The following is a 26,562-nucleotide window of genomic DNA, read 5'->3' as shown; positions in this document are numbered from 1 at the left end:
TGGGGGGTCAGAGACAGAGTGTGTGAGGGGTGGGGGGAAGAGGGAGAGTGTGTGAGGGGTGCAGGGGGAAGAGGGAGAGTGTGTGAGGGGTGGGGGGAAGCGGGAGAGTGTGTGAGGGGGTGGGGGAAGAGGGAGAGTGTGTGAGGGGTGGGGGGTCAGAGACAGAGTGTGTGAGGGGTGGAGGGGGAAGAGGGAGAGTGTGTGAGGGGTGGGGGGGGAAGAGGGAGAGTGTGTGAGGGGTGGGGGGGAAGAGGGAGAGTGTGTGAGGGGTGGGGGGAAGAGGGAGGGTGTGTTAGGAGTGGGGGGAAGAGGGAGAGTGTGTGAGGGGTGGGGGGAAGAGACAGTGTGTGTGAGGGGTGGGGGGAAGAGGGAGAGTGTGTGAGGGGTGGGGGGGAAGAGGTAGAGAGTGAGAGGGGTGGGGGGAAGAGGGAGAGAGTGTGAGGGGTGGGGGGGGGGAAGAGGGAGAGTGTGTGAGGGGTGGGGGGAAGAGGGAGTATGTGTGAGGGGTGGATGGAAGAGGGAGAGTGTGTGAGGGGTGGGGGGAAGAGGTAGAGAGTGAGGGGGTGGGGGTAAGAGGGAGAGAGTGTGAGGGGTGGGGGGAAGAGGGAGAGTGTGTGAGGGGTGGGGGGGGAAGAGACAGTGTGTATGGGGTGGGGGAAGAGGGAGAGAGTGTGAGGGGTGGAGGGAAGAGGGAGAGAGTGTGAGGGGTGGGGGGAAGAGGATGAGTGTGTGAAGGGTGGGGAGAAGAGGGAGAGAGTAAGGGGTGGGGGGAAGAGAGAGAGAGTGAGGGGTGCGGGGAAGAGGGAGAGAGTGAGGGGTGGGGGAAGAGGGAGAGTGTGTGAGGGGTGGGGGGGAAGAGACAGTGTGTATGAGGGGTGGGGGGGAAGAGGGAGAGTGTGAGGGGTGGAAGGAAGAGGGAGAGTGTGTGAGGGGTGGGGGGAAGAGGGAGAGAGTGAGAGGGGTGGGGGGTAAGAGGGAGAGAGTGTGAGGGGTGGGGGGAAGAGGGTTAGTGTGTGAGGGGTGGGGGGAAGAGGTAGAGAGTGAGAGGGGTGGGGGGTAAGAGGGAGAGAATGTGAGGGGTGGGGGAAGAGGGTGAGTGTGTGAGGGGTGGGGGGAAGAGGTAGAGAGTGAGAGGGGTGGGGGGTAAGAGGGAGAGAGTGTGAGGGGTGGGGGGAAGAGGGTGAGTGCGTGAGGGGTGGGGGTAAGAGGGAGAGAGTGTGAGGGGTGGGGGGAAGAGGGAGAGAGTGAGGGGTGCGGGGAAGAGGGAGAGTGTATGAGGGGTGGGGGGAAGAGGGAGAGAGTATGAGGGGTGGGGGGGAAGAGGGAGAGAGTGTGAGGGGTGGGGGGAAGAGGGAGAGTGTATGAGGGGTGGGGGAGAAGAGGGAGAGAGTATGAGGGGTGGGGGGGAAGAGGGAGAGAGTGTGAGGGGTGGGGGGAAGAGGGAGAGTGTATGAGGGGTGGGGGGGGAAGAGGGAGAGAGTGTGAGGGGTGGGGGAGGTGTGGTGAATGTGATTCACACTATATATAGTTGCCAATATCAATCCATGTATATATGTTCGTTATCTACCCGTTGTAAGATCAATGCTGTATATAGTTGCCAATATAACTCCGTGTACATATGTTCACTATCCACCATTATAAGTGCAGTTGCACTATCCGACCACCAGGCGCAGTCGCTGTGGGAGTACACGAGAGTTTGTACTGGGCTTCTCCCTTGGCTCCGCCTAGGACTCCTCCCCCTGGGACCGATGTATAAAGATCAGTGCCTTAGAGCCAGCCTGCCAGTTCATCTGAAGTTCAACGACGAATAGGCTGGCTCTGTTGTAAGTGCATTAAAGCCTCTGTTCAGATCCAACTACGCGTGTTCGCTGAATTGATGGTTCCATTAATTTAATACACTTAAGAAGCTGCCGAAGTAAAGCATGGGATCCGCTCTAAAACCAGGACGTCTAGAACTCGATCCGCAGGATGCAGAGGCGAAAGAAACCTTCTGCCACTGGCTAAAATGTTTTAAGGCCTACCTGGCCGAATCCAGCACCACTGAAACTACGGAGGAACAAAAGCTCAGCCTACTGCACGCTAAGCCACAGAATTTCTACACAACTAAATCCAGCCGGTTCCTACACCGCAACGCTGGCGATTTTGGACAAAATGTATATTAGGCCCATGAACGAGGTCTTTGCCCTCCATGTGTTCACGACTCGCCGACAACGGTCTACTGAAACTTAAGCTGAATTTGCACGCGAGTTGAACAATCTCTCAAATGGCTGCAATTACCAGGCCGTAACCGTGGCCGAACATAGGGAGCTTGCTGTGCGGGATGTTTTTGTAGCGGTCCTTCGATCTAGCTATGTACGCCAGAGACTATTAGAAAATGGGGCCCAGGGCTTAGAGACTACCGTAGAGGCTGCTATCACAATGGAAGTTTCCTTCCGCAGCCTCAACGCGTTCCCCGCGGACCCCGCTAACCCCACATGGGCCCCTGACCTGAGGACCCCCCAAGCCTCTGCCGCAAGGCCCCCCAGCTATCGCGCTGCCACAGCCGGTCCTACTGTCCCAGTCTACTACTCAAGTTATCCAGCTGCTCCAGCTAATTACTCAGCTTCCCCAGACAGCTACTCAGCTCGCCAAACCAGTTATTCAACTGCTCCAGCCTGCCACTATTCAGCTCCCCAAACCAGTTATTCAACTGCTCCAGCCTGCCACTTCTGTGGACAAAGCCAGCACCCGTGGCAGCACTGCTCAGCCCGATCCGCGACCTGCAGCAGCTGCGGGAAGAAAGGCCACTATGCTAGAGTGTGCCTCGGCAGAAGGGCCCCATCCCTCAACACCCCAACAGTCCAAGAAAATCACCCCCAGCACCAGCAGGCCCGCGGGGCCCGAAACGCTGCGGCCTACGCTCAGGCTCCGCCCCCTCCCGCCACATGCGATCCATGGGGGCCGCCACCTTGGCAAACATCCACCATGCGGCCGGCCACGTGCGATTCATGGGGGCCTCCATCTTGGATGCAATCTTCACCACCACCCTCCACGTGCGATCCACGGGCCCTAGCTGCATCCCCAGACTCAAACAGCTCATCGGAGGAGTACGACCTCCCCGGGCAGTCACCACATGGCCCGTAATTCAGCGCAGTGTTCCTGCACCAAGCCCGCCAGAACGCAGCGGCATCTACTCGACAGGACACCCGATCGGAAGAATTCGACTCCCCCGGGCACCCACCACGCGGCCCGCAACTCAACGCGGTCACCCTCGACCAATCTCGCCCCAAGCATCTGAGAAATTCGATGACGGAGGTCCAGATCAACGGGTACAACACGTCGTGCCTCTTCGACTCCGGGAGCATAGAGAGCTTCATACACCCAGAGCTGGTAAGACGCTGTTCCCTCCCTATTTATCCCATCAACCAAACTATCGCCCTCGCTTCGGGCTCCCATTCCATCCAAATCCAAGGCCGCACTACAGCAACGCTAACAATTCGAGGCGCTAGCTATTCCAAATTTAAACTGCATGTCTTGCCCGACCTCTGCGCGCCACTCCTCTTAGGCTTGGATTTCCAATGTAACCTCAAGAGTCTCACCCTCAGCTTCGGCGGGCCCCTGCCCCCACTCACTATCTGCAGCCTCGCCACGCTGCGCATCGCCCCCTCTCCTCTCTTCGCCAACCTCACCCCGGATTGCAAACCGGTAGCCACCCGCAGCAGGCGGTACAGCCTGCAGGATAGGGTATTTATCAGAACGGAGGTCCGAAGGCTGCTCAGTGAGGGGATCATAGAGGCCAGTAACAGCCCCTGGAGAGTTCAGGCGGTGGTCGTCAAGACCGGGGAAAAATTCCGCATGGTTGTCGATTATAGCCAGACCATCAATCGCTTTACGCTCCTAGACGCGTATCCCCTCCCCAGAATTGCAGACATGGTAAACCAAATCGCCCAATATCGGGTATTTTCCACGGTGGATCTGAAGTCTGCATACCACCAGCTCCCAATCCGCCCGGAGGACCGCCACTACATGGCGTTCGAGGCTGATGGCCGCCTCTTCCATTTCCTCCGGGTTCCCTTCGGCGTCACTAACGAGGTTTCGGTGTTCCAACGAGCAATGGACCGAATGGTAGACCAGTACGGGCTGCGGGCCACATTTCCGTATCTGGATAATGTTACTGTCTGCGGCCATGACCAGCAGGACCACGACGCCAACCTCCACCGTTTTCTCCAGACGGCCCAAAAATTAAAGCTTACATATAACAAGGAGAAATGCGTGTTCCGCACAAACAGACTAGCCATCCTCGGCTACGTCGTGGAGAACGGAGTCCTGGGCCCAGACCCGGACCGCATGCGCCCCCTCTTAGAACTCCCCCTCCCCCATGGCCCCAAGGCCCTCAAACGGTGCTTGGGGCTCTTTTCGTACTACGCCCAGTGGGTCCCTCAATATGCGGACAAAGCCCGCCCACTCTTCAAGGCCACACGATTTCCCCTGTCAGCTGAGGCGCGCCAGGCCTTCAGCTGCATCAGGGACGACATCGCCAAAGCAGCCATGTGGGCGGTGGATGAATCCACTCCCTTTCAGGTTGAGAGCGACGCCTCAGAGGTAGCGCTAGCAGCCACTTTAAACCAAGCAGGGCGGCCCGTTGCATTTTTCTCCCGTACCCTATCCGCTTCAGAACTCTGACACTCCTCAGTCGAGAAGGAAGCACAAGCCATTGTGGAGGCTATCCGACACTGGAGGCACTACCTCGCAGGTAGGAGGTTCACCCTCATTACCGACCAACAGGTCAGTCGCCTTCATGTTCGACAACTCGCAAAGGGGCAAAATTTAAAATAACAAAGTTCTTCGGTAGAGGATCGAACTCTCCACCTACTATTACGATATCAAATATCGACCGGGGAAGCTCAACGAGCCCTCGGATGCCCTATCCTGCGGGACATGCGCCAGCGCGCAAATCAGCCGCCTAAAAGCCATCCACGATGACCTCTGCCACCCAGGGTCACCCGGCTCGCCCACTACATCAGAGCCCGAAACCTGCCTTTCTCCAACGAGGAGGTAAAAGCGGTCACCAGGGACTGCCCGATCTGTGCGGAGTGCAAACCGCACTTCTATAGACCAGACAGGGCCCACCTGGTCAAGGCTTCTAGGCCCTTTGAACGCCTTGCGATCGATTTCAAAGGGCCACTCCCCTCCACTAACAAAAACATTTACTTCCTTAACATTATTGACGAGTTGTCCCAATTCCCCTTCGCCATCCCATGCCCCGCTATGACCTCCCACACAGTCATTAGGGCCCTGCATAGTGTCTTCACCCTGTTCGGTTTCCCCAGCTACGTGCACAGCGTCCGGGGTGCGTCCTTTATGAGCGACGAGCTGCGTCAGTACCTGCTCGACAAGGGCATCGCCTCGAGCAGGACTACCAGTTACAACCCCAGGGGGAACGGACAGGTGAAGAGGGAGAACGCGACCCTCAGGTCCAGGAAGCTCCAAGTTTCCCAATGGCAGGAAGTCCTCCCTGACGCGCTCCACGCAATTAGATTCCTCCTGTGTACAGCTACCAACCAAACCCCCCACGAGCGGCTCTTCATTTTTTCCAGGGGCACTACCACAGGGGTCTTACTTCTGGCGTGGCTGAGGACGCCAGGCCCGGTTCTCCTAAGGAAGCACGTCAGGGCGCACAAGACCGACTCCATTGTTGAAAAGGTGCGCCTGCTTCATTCCAACCCACAGTACGCATTTTTTGAGTTTCCGGACGGTCGCCAGGACACAGTATCCCTCCGGGACCTGGCACCCGCTGGATCCAGCCCCCCATCTACCCCCACCGAGGAACTCCTTTCCCCGTTCCCTACACGGCCGCCCCCTTGCGCCCCCGATTCTGCAAGCTCACCCCACCAGTCCCGAGCGCCAGCACCAGCCCGCCCCCCACGTCCCCAGTCTCCATTCGACCAGGAGGTGTATGAGGCTCGGACAAGACTCACCCCGGAGCCGGCAACTGTACCCCAGACCTAGACGCCCGCCCAGCCACCGCAAGAGGCTGCAACCCCGGTGCTCCGCAGATCAAAACGGACAATTCGTCCACCGGACAGACTGACTCTTTGAGCCATCACCCCCGCCGGACTTGATTTTTTAACAGGGGGTGAATGTGGTGAATGTGATTCACACTATATATAGTTGCCAATATCACTCCATGTATATATGTTCGTTATCTACCCGTTGTAAGATCAATGCGAAGGGTGGAAGGGAGTGTGCAATAGGTGGGGTGTAGAGAGAGTGTGCAAAGGGTGGAAGGGAGTGTGCAATGGGTGGGGTGTAGAGGGAGTGTGCATTGGGGGGGTGTAGAGAGAGTGTGCGAAGGGTGGAAGGGAGTGTGCAATGGGTGGGGTGTCGAGAGTGTGTGCAATGGGTAGGGTGTAGAGAGAGTGTGCGAAGGGTGGAAGGGAGTGTGCAATGGGTGGGGTGTAGAGAGAGTGTGCAAAGGGTGGAAGGGAGTGTGCAATGGGTGGGGTGTAGAGAGAGTGTGCGAAGGGTGGAAGGGAGTGTGCAATGGGTGGGGTGTAGAGAGAGTGTGCGAAGGGTGGAAGGGAGTGTGCAATGGGTGGGGTGTAGAGAGAGTGTGCGAAGGGTGGAAGGGAGTGTGCAATGGGTGGGGTGTAGAGAGAGTGTGCGAAGGGTGGAAGGGAGTGTGCAATGGGTAGGGTGTAGAGAGAGTGTGCGAAGGGTGGAAGGGAGTGTGCAATGGGTGGGGTGTAGAGGGAGTGTGCAATGGGTAGGGTGTAGAGAGAGTGTGCGAAGGGTGGAAGAGAGTGTGCAATGGGTAGGGTGTAGAGAGAATGTGCGAAGGGTGGAAGGGAGTGTGCAATGGGTGGGGTGTAGAGAGAGTGTGCAATGGGTAGGGTGTAGAGAGAGTGTGCGAAGGGTGGAAGGGAGTGTGCAATGGGTGGGGTGTAGAGAGAGTGTGCAAAGGGTGGAAGGGAGTGTGCAATGGGTGGGGTGTAGAGAGAGTGTGCGAAGGGTGGAAGGGAGTGTGCAATGGGTGGGGTGTAGAGAGAGTGTGCGAAGGGTGGAAGGGAGTGTGCAATGGGTGGGGTGTAGAGAGAGTGTGCGAAGGGTGGAAGGGAGTGTGCAATGGGTGGGGTGTAGAGAGAGTGTGCGAAGGGTGGAAGGGAGTGTGCAATGGGCGGGGTGTAGAGAGAGTGTGCGAAGGGTGGAAGGGAGTGTGCAATGGGTGGGGTGTAGAGAGAGTGTGCGAAGGGTGGAAGGGAGTGTGCAATGGGTGGGGTGTAGAGAGAGTGTGCGAAGGGTGGAAGGGAGTGTGCAATGGGTGGGGTGTAGAGAGAGTGTGCGAAGGGTGGAAGGGAGTGTGCAATGGGCGGGGTGTAGAGAGAGTGTGCATTGGGGGGGTGTAGAGAGAGTGTGCGAAGGGTGGAAGGGAGTGTGCAATGGGTGGGGTGTAGAGAGAGTGTGCAATGGGTAGGGTGTAGAGAGAGTGTGCGAAGGGTGGAAGGGAGTGTGCAATGGGTGGGGTGTAGAGAGAGTGTGCAAAGGGTGGAAGGGAGTGTGCAATGGGTGGGGTGTAGAGAGAGTGTGTGTGTGAGGAGTGAGCTTCTGCCTTCAGATACTGAGCAAAGGGCCCCACAAACTGTAAATCCGCCTGTTTCAATCAATGAACTGCTTGAGTCACAGTTTGTCTGCCCCAGCGACCAGCTAGACCCTGATCCATCCTAAACCTAACGCAAACTATAATTAGAAAGCCCCTGAAGTTGGAAAATCTCTAATGGTTTGCAGATTTTATTCAGCAATGCTAACTACATTTTGGTGATTCAGCATTCAATGTCCATTTGAAACAAGTATTAAATTAGGACAGTGGGACAGATTTATATAACGACTGAAGACAAAAATAGAAATCACTATTTTAATATCTGTGGAGCAGAGCTTTGATAAGGGCCATGGGGTTTCATTTAAACATGATGGTGCTGCGAATAACTTTGATTTCCACTCTCGATAAGTCAGCATTATGCAAAGAGGTACACCGGTCTCACATTGGAGCCACGCTGCTCCCTCCCAATCTCCAACTTCAGTCCACAGCTTATTAACGTGATTTGATAATAAGAAAGCTCAACATTAATTAGCCCATTCTCCATCCCCTGAAGTAAGGCAGCTGGGGAGCAGCTTGCTGCGTCTGTGGCGTCTCATGTCAAGGCAGCTGATGCTGCGGCTTTCCTATCTGTCCCATTTAAAGGGGTCATTAATGGAGAAAATAAATTATGTGCATGCAAAAGTTCAGAAGAGTGTGGGTTGTTGCTGAGGATTGGAGCTCAGTGCCATCAACGTGAGGCCACAGATTTAAAGTGATTTGCTGAAGAAGCAAGTGCGTTGTGGGGAAAAAACCTTATCACACGAGGGTTTGGGATCTGGAAGTGTGGTGGAGGCAGATTCATTCGAGACATTCAAGAAGGCATTAGATGATTATTTATGGAGTTATAGAGATTTACAGCACAGAAAGAGGCCAGTTGGACCGTTGCGTGTGCCGGCTATCAAACACCTATTTATTCTAATCCCGTTTTCCAGCAGTTGGCTCATAGTCTATGGCATTTCAAATGCTCCTCTAAATGCTTCTTAAATTCCCGCCCCTGCCACCCTTTCAAGAAGTGAGTTCCAAATTTCCACCTCCCGCTGGGTGAAAAGGTTTCTCCTCAAATCCCCTCTAAATCTCCTGCCCCTTACCTTAAATCTATCCCTCTACCCCTCTACCAAGGGAGACATTTCTTCCTAACTACATCTCTCATAATTTTGCCCACCTCAATGAAGTCTCTCCTCAGCCTTCTCTGCTCTAAGGAGAACACTGTCACAGAATCACCGAATTGTTACGGCACAGAGGAGACGTCTAACCAGTCTAACCAGCCTCTCTTCATAGCTGAAATGTTCCAGCGCAGGCAACATGCCGGTGAATCTCCTCGGCACCCTCTCTAGTGCAATTGCATCCTTCCGAGAATGTGGTAACCAGCACGGCACACTCTAACTGTGGGCTAATCAGCATTTTATACAGCTCCATCATAACCTTCCTGCTCATATATTCTATTCATCGTCTAATAAAGGCAAGTATCCCACATGCCTTCAGTGTTCACAGCATATTCAGGCCTTTTTAACAGATACATTCCAGCGAGCGCCACCAGCTACCATTTGGAAAAGACACCTTTGGCAACTGAATCGAATCAATACGCAGGGGTATGGGGAAAAGGCAGGGGAATGGCACCTAACCACAATGCTCATTTGCAGACACAAGGAACCAAATTGTCTCCTCTGTGCCGTAACAATTCGGTGATTCTGTGACAGTGTTCTCCCTGCCCAGCAAGAGCGGGGCAGGGGGGTTATGAGGCAAAACTGGGGGCATCGCTATTTGGGTGAGGTGAAAAAAAATTGGGTGGGGACCTTTGGTTTGGGTAAGACCTCATGACAGACACGTACTCTCCCTCCTCAGAGGCCCCACGTACACTCTGCAGATACCTCGGGCTGGATTCTCCGATTTGGAGACTATGTCCTGATGCCGGCGTGGGAATGGTGGCATTTTACGACCGAAAAAACGGTGCAAAACGGCCACCGATCCCCTGTCTAGTAGACATGCAGTGTAGAGCTCCAGGCTCTAGCTGCTGATACGGCCGGAGAATTGCCGGGTCCATGGCTGCGCATGCGCCCGGTGACGGCCTGCATTGGCCGATGCTGGCCGCGCGGACCCGTCCTGCCAAATAGTGCCTCCCCGTTAGCAACGCTCACCCCCCCCCCCTGCCCCGCCCGTGGATTGGCTCTCCCCCAATTGTGGCAGCGCTAGACTCAGTCTGCAGCCACCACGCTGAGTTCCCGGAAAAAAATAGCATGAGCGTCGGGAACTCGACCCGCTGGGGGGAGGGCCTCAGGTGACGTCCTGAGGTCGTCCTTATGGCATGCGGAGAGAACGCCGTTTTGGAGGGGGCGGCGCATCGCAAAAGCGGCACCCCCCCCCCCCCCCCAATTTCGGCGCAAACGTGGATTCTCCGGCCAATCGCCGAACGCGATTACAGAGATCGGAGAATCCCATCCCTCATCTCTCAAGTTATATCAGGCTCCGCTGTAGGCCAGGCAATGGGGAATTCCCAGCATTCTCTCACCTTGCTCCCTCTGACAACAGAAGCACACATGCTTTGGGACAGAGATTCAGTCCCGGAAGGAGCTTCCCGGAAATTGCTATTGTGTTTGGGATGAGGGCTATTTATATTTTTGGAAGCATTGTGGGTGATATGTTTGCACGGTGAGGAATTACAGACCAATGAAAAGGCGGTATGAGAATGAGGACAGAACTTTCAACTCCCCGGTGGAGTCTGACAGTACCAGATTGGCCACCTATTACATCGATTTTCCCATCGGTACTGTCAATGAAAGGGAACTTGAGCACACAATACGATTATGCCAGTTGTGCGGCCCTGTTGAAGTTGTCTCTTGAATAATCTGATCACACCAGCAGTTTATTTTTGATGTATTATTCACACAGGCTTCAAAGCGGCTGCGTTCCTCTGACAGGCGGCTTTAGTTCTTTCACACTCTCATTTCATTCAAAACCGTTTGAAGTATTTCTGGAGCACATCCCAAGGCTGCCGGTTGCGATCACAGGGCACATTCCAAAACACTGCAGCAACAATCAGCTCCCATTCACAGTTTGAGACTGCCAAAAATGACACTTGGATTTCTGCGGTTGGTTCTTTCCCAGTAGAAAGAGGAAGGGTCTCACATGGGTCCGATATAGACCAACGAGTAAGTAGCTGATCATGGACTTCACAGCGCAGCTCCCTGTGCAACATTCGTATTTGTCTTCGGAGATGGCTCTGGTGACATGACTATTTACTTCACATTGTCATTGCTAAGGACAGATTGACTAGCAGTTGGTGGATCAAACTCCTGGATATTATACAAGGAAAGATGCCAAGAGATGTAGATGTATCATTTAAAGCGGGATCTCGGCTAATGATTGAGAGACTATTTTGACATTCCTTGTGTTAATGGACTCCGGCCTTTTTGTTAAAATCGGGTAGTTTTTGTTCCAGACCGTTACCCTCTTCCATTTAACAGTGTCTTAAACATTTCCAGGGAGAGGGGGCAGGGCGAGAGCTAGCACTGTATCTGCAGTAGGTGGAAGCCCATCATAGGGTTATATATGCAGCCTGGAGCACAGTCCCAAAGAAGATGGTGCTGTGGTCTGCTTCTGCCAGCCCCCCCTCCCCCCTGCGCGCGGAAACGTCTGCAGGGGGTCAGGGCGAAGACTGGAGAATGAGAAGTACTGGGAAAGGTTTTAAATTCCACCCTGAATTTTTAACAGCAGTAAGAATCTTGTCACTGCCAGTCTCCACCCGTGACTGGAAAATAAGAGTTTTCAAAGCCTGACATGCGTGGGCCTTGTTTTCTGTTTTCTTCCAGCAAGGTCATGCTTTCAGCTGCTGCCTGGACCCTAAGCTCAGGAATTCTCTCCCTAGAGCTCCCCCTTGCTCTATCCTTCTTTAAAACGCTCCTTAGCAGCACAATGGCACAGTGGTTAGCACTGCTGCCTCACAGCACCAGGGACTCGGGTTCAAATCCGGCCTTGGGTGACTGAGTGGAGTTTGCACTTTCTCCCTGTGTCTGCGTGGGTTTCCACCTGGTGCTCATGTTTCCTCCCATGTGCAGGTTAGGTTGACTGGCCATGCTAAAGTGCCCGAGTGTCCAAAAGGTTTGGTTGGGTTATGGGGATAGAGCAGGGCAATGGCCTAGGTAAGGTGCTCTTTCAGAGGGTGGATGCAGACTCGATGGGCTGAATGGCTCCTTCTCTGCCCTGTAGGGATCCTATGATTCTAAAACTTACCAGTTTGATCGAACTTTTGGTTCCCTGTCCTTCGTCTTTCATGTGGCTTTGGTGTCATACTATGTTTGAAAGTGCCCGTCAAGTGCCTTGAAACATTTTATTACACTAAAAGTGCTATGCAAATTGTTATTTATCAGCTGACAAAGTGAAGAAGGCAAGCGATGCTGGAGTTGGACAAGATTCACTGACGCTGTTTACTGCCAGGACTGAGGTAGGGCAGGGAGGAAAATCTCCCAAAATGAATCCACAAGCAAACAAAACTGCTTTATTCATACTTCATTTCAGCCGATGATGGCATGATCTGGTGACAAGAGTCTGCTGACTATCCGTGCACTACAGCTTCTCACTGCCCTGCCAGAGTGGAAATAAACAACCACTTCTGATGAAATGATTAAAAATGAATTAGTGCAGGGAACATACTGGAGAGAGAAAGAATATTAAAGTGGCGTATTCCCCATTGAAATCAAAAGGTTACTGTGTAATGCTCCCAACCCGATGACATCAATAGGTAAATCTGCAATGTCTGTTATTACCTTTACTTGTAATTAAAATGTACTTCCAAATGTTACAGTGCAGGAATTGGCGAGAAGACCAATATTGCCTGCATCAGACCTTTGAAGGAATTACCCATACACTCCATACTCCTCCCCTTTCCCTATCACATTGTATTTTACATTTTTTAAGATCTATTTCCCTTGTAAAAGTTTTTATATTTTTTGATTCCTGGAAAATACTGATCCTTTGTTCGACACCTCTGCTGGGCCTGGGAGGCTTGTACTCCTTTCCCTGAAGAAGAGAAGACTGAGAGGTGTCTTGACAGAGGTCTGGAAAAGGCTTTAAAATCACGGTGGACGTGGAGAACGTTTCCACCTGTGGGGGAGTCTAAAACTCGGGCCGGGATTTGCCGGACTCGCAGCAGGAGCTTCGGCCGTCCAACCATGGTAAACGTATTATGGTAATCATTCACCACTGTGTTGCATTGTGCTCTTGTGGGCTCCACCTATGGACCATTGTACTGTGCTACACTGATTGTAGCATGTTGGTGCCCTTGTGAGCTCCGCCCCCTTCAGGGGATGTATATAGAGCAGTTGCCCTGTAGGCGGCTCTCAGTAGAAGGGCAGTCGCAGGCAGGCACTGTTCTAGTTGATTAAAGCCACTGTTCACTTCAACTCTTCGTCTCATGTGAATTGATTGTCGCATCAATGTAATCAACTACAACATCGCGATGGAAGCAGCCCTCAAACCTGACTGACTGGAACTCGACCCACAGGCCGCGGAAGCCAAAGGGATTTTTTCGCACTGGCTCCAATGTTTCGAGGCCTACCTCGCCGCCTGCTCCTCATCCTCCGTCACCGACGAACAGAAGCGGAGCCTCCTCCACGCCCGGGTGAGCCAGCAAATCTCCGTGCAGATCGAGGAAGCGACCACATACGCTGACGCGGTCGCGATCCTAAAGTGGCAATACGTGAGGCTTGTGGATGAAGTGTACGCGGGGCATCCCCTCACCACTCACTGCCAACGCCCCGGGGAATTGCTGGAGGACTACCTACGCATCCTGAAAGTACTCGTGCAAAGCTGCAACGCCAAAGCCGTCATGGCCTCATAACACATGGAACTCGCCATCCGGGAAGCTTATGTGGCTGGAGTCCGGTCCAACTACGTCAGGCAGCACCTGCTCAAGAAGGGCGCCCTCAACCTGGAGGAAAAGGTAAAGCTAGCCACTTCCCTTGAAGTAGTGTTCCAAAGCCTCAACGCTTTCTCCCCCGACCACGTGACCCCCTCGTGGACATCTGACCAGACAGTACCCCAGGCCTCTGCCGTGGGACTGCCCACCCAACCCGGGGGGGCTACCCGGCTATTTCTGCGGCCAGCACCAGCACCCCAGGCAGCGCTGCCCGGCTCGGAACGCAAACTGTAGCGACTGCGGCAAGGAAGGACACTTTGCCAAAAAGTTTGCCTGGCCAGGTCCAAGTCCTCCAAATCACAGGCCCGACTCTCGGACTCACAGGCCCGCAGACCCCGCAGTGTGGCTGCGTGCCTGCCGGCTCCTCCCCCTCCGGACGCATCACCTGCCTCGTGTTATCCGTGGGGGCAGCCATCTCCGACTCCACATTAGACGTGCGATTCACGGGGGCCGCCATCTCCCATGCAGCCCGCCATGTGCGACTCATGGGGGCTGCCATTTTGGCCGCCACCTTCAACGCCGCACGACACGTGCAACCGATGGGGTCTGCCACCTTGGGACCACCCCGCTATCTCCGACCACGCCGGCTATCCGCAACTCGGCACGGTCACCCTCGACCAGTCACGCCCAAAGCACCTCCAAAACTCCATGATGACCGTCCGGGTAAATGGGCACGAAACGCCTTGCATGTTTGACCCCGGGAGCACGGAGAGCTTCATCCACCCAGACATGGTAAGGCGCTGCTCGCTCCAAATCTTCCCCGCATCCCAAACAATGTCCCTCACTTCCGGATCGCACTCAGTGCAGATCCGGGGTTACACTGTCGCGAACCTCGCGAGTACGCCAATTTTAAACTCTATGTCCTCCCCGATCTCTGCGCTCCTCTCCTGTTGGGACTGGATTTCCAGTGCAACCTCAGGAGCCTGACCCTGGAGTTCGGCGGGCCCCTACCCCCACTCACCGTATGTAGCCTCGCGACCCTGAAGGTCGACCCTCCCCCGCTCTTCGCAAATCTCACTGCCAACTGTAAGCCAGTCGCCACCAGGAGCAGATGGTACAGTGCCCAGGACAGGACTTTTATCAGGTCCGAGGTCCAGCGACTCTTGCGGGAAGGGATCATCGAGGCCAGTAATAGCCCCTGGAGAGCTCAGGCCGTGGTTGTCGGGACCGGGGAAAAGAACTGGATAGTTGTAGACGACAGCCAAACCATGAACCGGTACATGCACCTCGATGCGTACCCCCTCCCCCGGATAGCGGACATGGTGAATCAGATCGCACACTACCGAGTGTTCTCCACGGTGGATCTGAAGTCCGCGTACCACCAGCTCCCAATCCGCCCGGAGGACCGCCACTACACGGCCTTTGAGGCAGACGGCCGCCTCTTCCACTTCCTCCGGGTCCCCTTTGGCTTAACCAACAGGATCTCGGTCTTCCAAAGAACGATGGACCGTATGGTGGACCAGTGCGGGCTGTGGGCCACATTTCCGTACCTGGACAACGTCACCATCTGCGGCCATGACCAGCAGGACCACAACGCCAACCTTCGGAAGTTTTTCCAAACTGCCCAAGCCCACAACCTCACTTATAACAAGGAGAAATGCGCTTTCCACACAATCCGACTTGCCATCCTCGGCTACGTCATGGAAAACAGAGTCCTAGGGCCCGACCCCGAATGTATGCGCCCCCTACTGCAACTCCCCCTTCCCCACTGCTCCAAGGCCCTGAAAAGAGACCTCAGGTTCTTTTCCTATTATGCCAAGTGGTCCCCGACTATGCGGACAAAGCCCACCCACTGATCAAAGCCACCATCTTCCCACTGACGGCTGAGGCCCGACTCGCCTTCAGACGCATCAGGGCAGATATTACCAAAGCCGCGATGCGCGCAGTAGACGAACCCATCCCCTTCCAGGTGGAGAGCAACGTGTCTGAGGTTGCCCTCGCCGCCACCCTCAATCAGGCAGGCAGGCCAGTAGCATTTTTCTCCCGTACCCTCAACGCCTCCGAGATTCAATACTCCTCAGTCAAAAAAGACGGTCAAGCCATCGTGGAAGCTGTACGGCACTGGAGGCACTACCTCGCTGGTAGGAGGTTTCCCCTCGTCACCGACCAACAGCTGGTAGCCTTCATATTCGACAATACGCAGCAGGGCAAGATCAAGAACGATAAAATCTTGAGGTGGAGGATCGAACTCTCCACCTATAATTACGATATCGCATATCATCCTGGGAAGCTCAACGAGCCCCCAGATACCCTGTCCCGCGGCACATGCGCCAGCGCGCAAGATGACCAACTCCGGGCTATCCACAATGACCTCTGCCACCGAGGGGTCACCCGGCTTCTCCACTACATCAAGGCCCGCAACCTGCCCTACAGGTCAGGGAGGTCAGGGCCATGACCAGGAATTGCCAAATCTGCGCGGAGTGGAAGCCGCACTTCTATCGGCCGGATAAGGCCCACCTGGTGAAGGCATCCCGGCCCTGTGAGCACCTCAGTATCGACTTCAAAGGGCCCCTTCACTCTACCAACCGCAAAGCTTATTTCCTCAACGTCGTTGACGAATACTCCCGCTTCCCCTTTGCAATCCCTCTGCCCCGACATGACCGCGGCCACCGTCATTAAGGCCCAACATAGTATCTTCACCTTGTTCGGTTTCCCCACTTACGTCCACAGTGACCGGGTCTCCTCGTTTATGAGCGACGAACTGCATCAGTACCTGCTCGTTAAGGGCATCACCTTGAGCAGGACTACCAGTTATAACCCCCGGGGAAACGGGCAGGTGGAGAAGGAGAACACGACGGTATGGAAGGCCGTCCTCCTGGCCCTACGGTCTAGGAGTCTCCCAGTTTCCCACTGGCAGAAGATCCTCCCCGCGCTCCACTCCATTAGGTCCCTCTTTGCATGGCCACGAACGAGAGTCCTCATGACTGACTGTTTGTTTTCCCTAGGAAATCCACCTCCGGGGTCTCGCTTCCATCCTGGCTGAAGACACCGGGGCCTGTCCTCCTCCGGAAGCACGTGAGGAGTCATAAGTCCGACCCCTCATGGGTCCAGCTCCTACACGCCAACCCCCAGTATGCATACGTGGCACACCCCGATGGCTGACAAGATACGGTCTCCCTCCGTGACCTAGCACCCGCAGGATCCCCTACGACCACCACCTACCCCTCCCAACCTACACCGAACAGCGCCCCCCACCCCTACATGGCCTCCATAGCCCCTCCTATTCTTCCCCCCCCAATCGCTGACCTACAGGGACGAAGCTCCAGAAGACATGCTCCCAGAATCCACACCCATGCCCGCATTGACGAGTTCGACACCCGTGCCCGCTGCGAAACCAGCGCATTCACCACTGTATTGCATTGTACTATGTTGTGCCCTTGTGGGCTCCACCTATGGACCATTGTACTGTATTACACTGCTTGTATCATGTTGGTGCCCTTGTGGGCTCCGCCCCCTTGAGGGGAGGTGTATAGAGCAGCTGCCCTGTAGGCGGCACTCAGAGCAGTGCAGTCGCAGGCAGGCACTGTTCTAGTTGATTAAAGCCACTGTTCACTTCAACTCACTGTCTCGTATGAATTGATGATCGCATCACCAACCAATTGAGGGCTGACTGGTGGTGATTCAACCTGAGGGTTACCACATAACGGCATGCTGATAATGTTACTGGACAAATAATCTAAGCACAGCAGGGTGCGCGGTGCGGCATAGTGTACCCAGCTAAATTGAGGGTGACCTACAAATCCAAAGACTTTTATTTTGAGACGGTGGAAGTGGCGGAGGTGTTTATGAAGGCAGAAGGATTGGGGCAGAATTGAGAAATGGGACTGGGGATTGGTCTGAACTGAGGGTAGGGGGGTCGGGGACATGTATGTAGCTTTATTTTTTCACTGCGTGTGGTATTTGTGCTAAATGAGTCGATTTCTGTATGGACATGGTTGGGAGTTTCTTTTGCAATGATGGTTCTTTGGGGTTTGTGTGTTTACAGTGGGGTTGTGTGTTGAAGGGGATTTCTTTGTTTTCCTGGGACCAGGCAGGAGGGAGGGGATTGGAGGGGAGTGAGGCCGGGGCAGGAGCCTCCACACTGGTTGGTTTAAACTGGACAGAGAATGAGAGTGTGGTGGGGGGAGGGGCTGCGGCCAGCAGAGCCTGGTGGAACAGGCTAGGAGGGGTGAAAAGCTGGGGGAGGGGACCGATACTGGGTGAGGTGTTTTTCGAGAGGAAGTGGAGGTGAGGAGTCTGGAGGGAGTGGAGGGCGGAGGGTTTCTACAATTGATGGGCGTCATTCATTGTACACTTTCGGGGATTGGATGGCCTTGAATATTGTGGGGGAGGGGGGGATGGACTATATATATTAATGGTGACTATGACCGATTCCTGATTCCTTTTTGGTTTTTATTTGATGTTTATGTTGTCATGCAGGCTGTTGTTTGGGGGTTGGTGGGAGAATGGGATCATTGTTGTTGATAAGGGGATTGACATTGTATTTTTACCATTTACTGTTCGTTGGTGGGTGTAAGTTTGGAAGAAAATGTGAAAAAGGAGAATTAAAAAAAAAATAAAAAACAAAATCTTATTCACAGGGTCATGGTCAGTGACAAGCCTGATTTCAACCTTGTGGCTCACTGAGTTGATCGAGGGACACTTAGAAACTACAGAGCATCGTGAACACAGCCCAGTCCATCACGCAAACCTGCCTCCCATCCACTGACTCTGTCTGCTATCTTGGGAAAGCGGGCAGCACAATCAAAGACCCCTCCCACCCAGATTATTCTTTCTTCCAACCTCTTCCATCGGGCAGGAGATACAAAAATCTGAGAACACGCACCAACAGGTTCAAAAACAGCTTCTTCCCCGCTGTTACCAGACTCCTGATTGACCCTCTTATGGACTGATCTGATCTCTTCACACATCTTCTCTACTGTTGAGCACTATACTCAATATGCTTCACCCATGTCTATGTCTATATATTTACATTGTGTATTTATCGTATGTTCTATGTTTTTTCATGTATGGAACGATTTAGGCAGCACAGTAGTTAGCATAATTGCTTCACAGCTTCAGGGTCCCAGGTTCGATTCCCGGCTTGGGTCACTGTCTGTGCTGTGCGGAGTCTGACAGTCCACAGGCCCCAACTCAGACAACCTCCTAGAAAAATCTTCAAACACCCTCTTCATCCCCACCGGATCCAGCACCACCCTTCCCGTCCTGTCCTTCTCCAACCATCTCCCTCGCCGCCTCCTGCTTCCTCAGCTGGTCGGCCAATATCCTGCTCGCCTTCTCCCCATACTCTTATATTACTCCTCTGGCCCTTCGCAACATGCCCCATCGCCTTCCTCGTGAACCCAATCCGAACTCTATCCGGAGCTTCTGCCTCTCCCTCAACAACCCTGTCTCTGGAACCTTTGAATATCTCCTGTCCACCCTCAGAATCCCTTCCACCAGTCTTGCCATCTCTGACCGTTCCGGCTTTTTCCTATGTGTCCGAATGGAAATACATTACCACCACCCCCTCCCCAAGAGTGCCTCCCACAGCATGGCGGCTGTGACCTCCCCCGCATTATTGAGTTCCACTTACCCCCGAATGACAGCCCTTAACCGCTCGCACACCACCTCGTCCGTCGTCCGCCACCAACCCACACCGAGCCTCCACTGCCACCTCCCCCCGCCCCCCGTACACTCGCAAATCCACCCAGTGTCAAGCATCTTTGGAAACCACAATGAATACTCTGAGTTGACCATCCCTGCCCCCAATGCAATGTCCACCAAAAAAACGTCAATCCAGGAGTACACCCTGTGAACATGGGAGAAATACAAAATTCCTTCACTCTCGGTCTTCCAAACCTCCACGTGTCCAAACCCCCCCCCCCACTCAATACACTTCATAAACCCCCTCAGCTCCCTCGCCACCGCCGACACCTTCCCCGACCTCGGGCGCAACCGGTCCAAACTTGGCTCAATGACCATGTTAAAATCCCGTCCCCCATGACCAACACCGGTACGAGTCCAGGTCAGGGCTTTTCCCCAGCACCCACCCCATAAAATCCACATCATCCCAATCTAGAGCATAAACGTTTACCAGGACAACCGGAACCCCCTCCAGATTCCCAATAACCATCACAAACCTCCCTTCCGAATCTGCCACAATGTTTCCCACCTCGAACACCACCCACTTATTCACCAGCACTTTATTCGCCAACACCCTCACCTTCAGATGAATGTACAACTGCAAGTTTCCTCCATGTCACTCAGCATCCTGACTTGGGAGTTATATCGCTATTCCTTCACTATCACTGGGTCAAAAACCTGGAACTAACAGCATTTTGGTTGCATTTATACCGTGTGGACTGCAGCGGTTCAAGAAGGCAGCTCACCACCTTCTCAAGAGCAATTAGGGTTGGGCAATAAATGCTGGCCGAACCAGCGGTTCCTGGGTCCTCACTAATGAATAAAACTAAATTATAGAAATGGAATGGTATTACATTGAATAATCACTTCAGTAGGAAATTTATCTTGTGGCATGGCATTATATTCTACCAGATTAGACCAATCTCAGTTTGATTCTCAGATAGTGATTGCAGCCGGGTTAGTTTGAATTGATCTCAGTTCCTCGAGCTAAAGTAGAAAAATTCAGGCGGAATTCCAGCTGATTACCTTCAAGTGCTTCTTCCTGTTAAATGTGTGTCTGTGAGAGAAATTGTGTAGATAGATTAGGATGAAGTCACTGCATTTGTGGTCTGCTAATACTTAATTTCTCGCTTAAAATAAAGGATGGACGCTGACTGAATATATCAGGGAACAGCAATCAGATCTGAACCCTTCTCCCAACAAGTTAGCAGCTTCAAGAGAGGAGGGACAAAACTTTCTGGCAGTAAGATAGGGGAGAATTAGCACCATTCTCAACTGTGCTCAGAATCAAGGGTTTGAAAGCAAATGGACCGAAATTCCTAAACCCTTCGCAAATCACTGCTTCCTAAGTGATGAACCCTCTGAGCTGACCCTGTAATCAGTCAATGTTCTCAGACACAATTCACCAACATTCATCCCTCCATTGTGTGCTGGGCATTAATCCTTTTTATAAATGCTCATTTTAAAATTATTTTTCTTTAGTTCGGATGGCAACACTGTGCCAGCCCCTTGCATCAATGTTGTTGCTCGGACCAGGACCCTGGCAGCAGTCACAGACCAGTTTTAGCAGTATAGTTTAGCAGGAGGCCGTACCAGCCTCCCCGGACAGGTGCCGGAATGTGGCGACTAGGGGCTTTTCACAGTAACTTCATTTGAAGCCTACTCGTGACAATAAGCGATTTTCATTCATTCATTCATATTCATTCATTACTCTTCAGGGCTCAAAATTAAACTGGCAACAATATAAACTGCTCTGGCAGATTGTTTGGAAATACAATTCACATGCGTGTACTGGGATTTAACATGCTGTATTCATGCTGAAAACAGTCTTACCATAAGAGGCCTGCTCAGCAGGGATAGCACCCTCTGCTTGACCTGAGAAACACAGGGTAGGAGAAAATTTACTAATAAAGATAGCCAAGGGCGAGCTTCACATGCTGATGGTAAAGCAAACAAAACAGCAGAGAAGGCAAAAGGATGATGAAGAAGCTTCTTTAATGGCTTAGTCAAGTGCGTTAAAGCTCTGCCTAGTGTAGATCTGAGACATACTGATCAGGAAAGGGCTGGATTTGACCCCAATACCTGCACTAAATGGTTAGAATGGGACAATTTCCTCAGCTGGTTAGGTGGGAGTCGGGTGGAATGGCTCAAAACAAGGAGATTGATCCGGAAACAGAGTTCAGAAACTGGGGAGCATTATCCCTTTGATACGCCCCACACTGCACAGATAGGTCCAGACTGGATCAGTCTGCAGTATTTATTGTCCGTCCCTATTTTCTCTGAAGATAATAAGAGTTAACCACATAGCGTGATACTGGATTCATTTTTAGGCCAAACCTGAAAGACCATGAGCAAGCCTGTGCTATTTTTTTAATTACCAGATTTATTGAATGTAAATTTGCAAAGGTAAAATGATAAGATTTGAACTGGCACTCTGGGTTGCTAACATAACCTCAAGGCTACTGTACTTTCAAAATGCAATGTATGGGCTAGTGCACAATCTCTACACTTTTGGCACTTCATTAGTCACTTACCTGGTAGCTAAACCTAAAGCAAGCCTTCATGTAGGAAATTATTAAATAGAAAACCCCACGTGGACCGCACTTTAGGATAAATATAGTAAAGTGTTACCAAAGTACTGTATTGAATAAAGCCTGTTGTGGGGAAAAATGGACACTTTCTCATTATTAATGACTTTGTAATATCAAGTTATAAGATAACATTGTGTTTTTATATAGAACATAGAACAGTACAGCACAGAACAGGCCCTTCGGCCCTCGATGTTGTGCCGAGCAATGATCACCCTACTCAAACCCACGTATCCACCCTATACGCGTAACCCAACAACCCCTCCTTAACATTACTTGTTAGGACACTACGGGCAATTTAGCATGGCCAATCCACCTAACCCGCACATCTTTGGACTGTGGGAGGAAACCGGAGCACCCGGAAGAAACCCACGCACACACGGGGAGGACGTGCAGACTCCGCACAGACAGTGACCCAGCCGGGAATCGAACCTGGGACCCTGGAGCTGTGAAGCATTTATGCTAACCACCATGCTACCGTGCTGCCCCTATAAATGTCTCCCTAATTGACCTTTTGCCATTTAAGTTAAATATTCCCAATATCAAAGTAAATATTTCCATTGTCTGTGTGGAGTTTGCACATTCTTCCCGTGTCTGCGTGGGTCTCACCCCCACAACCCAAAGATGGATTGGCCATGCTAAATTGCCCCTTAATTGGGAAAAAAAGAATTGGTACTCTTAACTTTAGTTTTAAAAAATCAAAGCAAATATTTCTATTGTGCTCTTTAGAATTGTTAAAGCCAGGTGCACGGTGGAGATCTCTCACTAGGCTGCCGAACGGCAGATCAAAGTCTCCTACTGTTTTGCCCTTGAACAAACTAACATAAAAACGGATTTGTGTGAAGATATTCAGATCCATTCTGTCTCAAAATGAAGCTTTATGAGTGAACACTGAACAGTGAACATAATTTTCTGCATAAAACGGTTTTCAATTTGTATGGATTAGAACGGATAGACTCTCAGAGGGAACAAAAGGTACAGTTAATCCCAGTGGATAACAATCTCTTTTGCAAGCAATTTTACATCCACGTCCCCAGAGCACATTCAGAAAGCAATGATTTATGCTGAGGTGTCCACTAGCCACTTATTTTATTTTATTCATTTGCAGGGTATGGGCATTGTTGGACGGCCAACATTTATTGCCTGTCCTTAACTGCCCTTGGGAAGGTGGTGGTGAACCGCCTTCTTTAATAGAACTGAGTAGTTTGCTAGGCCAGTTCATTGCTGTGGTTCCACAGTAACATACAAACTGGGTATGTACAGCAGATTTCCTTCCCTACAGGGCATTAGTGAACCAGATTAGTTTTTATGACAACCCATGGTCATCATTACTGGTGTTAGCTTTTTTTTGCTATATTTATCAAATGAATCGAATTTAAATTTCCCAGCTGCCATGGTGGGAATTGATCTTATGATCCCAGATCATTAGTCTCGATCTCCAGATTACTAATCCAGTAATATATCCAACTATGCTATTGTAACCCTGTAAAACATGGAGGCTAGATTTTCTACCAGAGAGATTAGGAAATATATTAAGATCCCGGAAAAGACCCCAACATTTATTAGGACAGAAACGCTCATATTTTTTCATTTGTAAAACTGTGAGGAACAGCTTCTTTACTCCAGGAGTGACTCCACACACAAATAGGGGGCGGGTTCTCCGCCAGCGGGATTTTCCATTTTCCCGGCACCCGGGGGTTTCCCGACGGCGTGGGGCTGCCCCACAATAGGAAACCCCATTGACCGGCCGGCGTAACGGAGAATCCTGCCGGCAGGTTGGGGCCGAAAAGTGGCGCAGCAGGGCAGAGAATCCAGCCCCGGGATCATGGTATATTAAAACAAACTTTATTATTGACACAGTATTAAATTAACTTTAACATCATAAAATGAATAGCTTACAATGACAAGTCAAACAACGCTTAACAGTAACATGAAGCACTTTGGGCTGAATTCTCCGCCGTCGCGATTCTCCGTTTTGCCGACAGCCCGGGGGTTTCCCACGGCGTGAGGCTGACCACAAAGGGAAACCACTTTGGCCGGACAGAGAAACCCGCTCTTTAACTCCTAACTGCTACCTTCTTTATTTCCAATCAAGCAAAACCCATCTCTGGTAAAAAAAAACACTTTTAAATAGAGTTAGCAAATACAGGAATTCTTGTTGTACAGAGATGCCTTGGAGAGAAAGAGATCCTTAAGGAAACAACTGTTAATTATTGTCTATGTCAAACCACTGTTTCACTTCACAGCTTTACAAAAGCTGCTGTTCTGCTCACAGCCAAATCTAAACTTATTGACTTGAAACCTGATTGCTTCAACCCCTTGCTCATCCCATTAATTATATCATCCTTATTCCACTCAAATCCCATGAAAGGATTACTTAAATTTAAGCACATGTCTCTAATTATCTACTCCCCAGAAATCATAACAAAATCCATTAGGATGTCCTTTTGCACATTCAAATTTTTGAAATAAGGATGATCTCATTTGTACGGTGCCTTAATTACCCCTTAATGTAGCTTCAGGGCGCAATTCTCCCATTGGGAGACTAAGTTCACTCCGGCGTCGGAGGCCACTCCCAGCCCCCTATTCTCCCGCCCCCGGGGGGGGGGGGGGGGGCTAGGAGCGGCGCAGCATCATTTACGCGCACCAGGCCTTGGCGCTGCGGAAATGACGCGGTAAATGATGTCACCCGCGCATGTTGGCCGGCGCCAACCCGCGCATGCGTGGTTGCCGTCCTTTCCGCGGCCGCTCGCAAGAAGATGTTGGATGGATCTTGCAGGGCGGCGGAGGAAAGGAGGACCTCCTTCAGAGAGGCCGGCCCGCCGATTGGTGGGCACCGATCGCGGGCCAGACCGCTTTTGAGGCCCCTCCCGGTGCAAGAACCCCCCCACAGGCCGCCCCCCCCCCCAGCGTTCCCACACTGTTCCCGTCGGCAACGACCAGGTGTGGACGGCGCCAGTGGGAACCTGTCCTGTTGGGCAGGCCGCTCGGCCCATTCGGGCCGGAGAATCGCCGCTCGCCCGTTACAAACGGCGAGCGGCAATTCTCCCAGCGGCCAGCCGTGAATCTCGTTGCGCTGATTTGAGGGGGTGGGAGAATCGCGTGTGGGTGCCGGGGTGGCGTGGCGGGACTCGCTCGGCGCCCCGGCGATTCTCCCGTCCGGCGTTGGGGGGTGGGGGGGGGGGGCGGGGGGGGGAGAATTCCGCCCTCAGTGTCTGCCTGTCTTTTAAACCATGATTTCTAAAAACCTTACTGCAGCTGACACATGCACACACTAACCCAGGCGTTAACCATTACTGCACCAGATACATATTATACAATATATATCTGAAATTCCTAAATACACCACAGGAGAGATAATGTTCCTGAAGCTTTTCATCTTGAACTCATCAGGACAATTGCAACAATGCTAAATTCTAAACAAGTGCAACAATTTATACTCCAGGAGAAAGGGGACTGATCGATAGGCAAGTCAAGTCTGATTGGTCAAGGAATTACCATGAAGAAAGCAATGGATAACTACAGGCTCCCCAAGCTCCGAGGTAACTCGAAAATGGCACAAAGCTTGAACATCCTTTTGTTTTCAGAGCACACTCTCCGTGTATGAATGTATGTCTCTTCCAACAAGTGCAAACGAGCCACGCATCATGAATTCCACTGACTATCTTAAATTGGTTGTTGGTGCAATAATTAGCAAACTCAGGCTTGTTCAGAACGGAATCTCATCTAATACTAGACAGCTGCATTCTGGTTTTGCAAGCGCTGGCTGGTTGTACATGTTCTGTACTCTGCTGATTACCAGCAACTGAAATATAGAAACACAGGAAATAGGTGCAGGAATAGGCCATTCAGCCCTTCGAGACTAGTCTGCCATTCAATGTGATCATGGCTGATTCTCTAACTCAATGTTACACCCTCACACTCTCCCCATACCTCTTGATGCCTTTAGAGTCAGAAATATATCTATTTCCTTCTTTGAATGTTTTGACCTTCACTGCCTTCTGTGGTAGAAAATTCCATGGACTGGATTCTGCGTCGTCCGAATCCTCCGTTTCGCCAGCAGCGCGCCCACACCCGCTGATTTCTCGATGGTGTGGCGGTGCCCACAGTGGCAATCCCCATTGGCCGGCTGCTGGGACAGAGGGTTCCACTGCCGGCGGGGCGTGCCACAACACAATACGGGTGAGGCGGGACGGAGAATCCCGCCCCATAGGTTTACCACCCTCTGAGTGAAGAACTTTCTCCTCATCTCAGTCCTAAATGTCCTATCCCGTATCCTGAGACTGTGACCTCTTGGTCTGGACTCCCCAGCCAGAGGAAACATTCAGTCTGTCCAGCCCTGTCAGAACTTTAAACGTTTCAATTAGATCCCCTCTCATTCCTCTAAATTCCATTGAATTAAGGTTCAGTCGACCCAATCTCGGCTCATGCAACAATACTGCCATCCCAAAAATCAGTCTGGTGAACCTTTGCTGTGCTCTTTCTATGGAAAGTATATCTGTTCTTAGATTAAAAAGATCAAAACAGCACACAATACTCCAGGTGTGGTCTCACCAAGGCCCTATACAGCTGCAATACAGTAGTCCCCCTTTATAACGCGGGTGTTGGGGTCCAAGACAGCTACCCGCGTTGCAACCGAGCCGCGGATATCCACGATGGGGGGTTTTAAATTTATTTAAAAATCTATGCTAGCGCTTCCCATTGAGAGTCTACGGGGGGCGGGGGGAGAGGTCAGACCCCCGTAGACTCACAATGGGAAGCGCTAGCATAGATTTTTAAATAAATTTAAAACCCCCATCGTGGATCTAATTAAAACAGTATCA

The 26,562-nt window shown here is 52.0% G+C and overlaps 1 protein-coding gene across 8 annotated transcripts in view; it reads right to left on the bottom strand.

Moving 5' to 3' along the window:
- The window catches only part of rph3ab (rabphilin 3A homolog (mouse), b), a 388,420-nt gene that overhangs the window by 92,220 nt on the left and 269,638 nt on the right, over positions 1-26,562 (bottom strand). For 7 of the 8 annotated variants that reach the window (XM_038820309.1, XM_038820380.1, XM_038820230.1 and 4 more), the window contains one exon: positions 20,985-21,026. The exons of the other annotated variant lie outside the window; for it this stretch is intronic. In XM_038820309.1, coding sequence (XP_038676237.1) covers positions 20,985-21,026 — 42 coding nt within the window. The remainder of the gene's footprint in view (positions 1-20,984; positions 21,027-26,562) is intronic. 8 annotated transcript variants of the gene reach the window in all.

The sequence above is a fragment of the Scyliorhinus canicula genome, chromosome 1, assembly GCF_902713615.1.
Source record: "Scyliorhinus canicula chromosome 1, sScyCan1.1, whole genome shotgun sequence".
In the NCBI taxonomy this organism is placed as follows: domain Eukaryota; kingdom Metazoa; phylum Chordata; class Chondrichthyes; order Carcharhiniformes; family Scyliorhinidae; genus Scyliorhinus; species Scyliorhinus canicula.
Note: the sequence above shows the minus strand (reverse complement) of the source record. Positions and strands in the feature narration are given on the sequence as shown.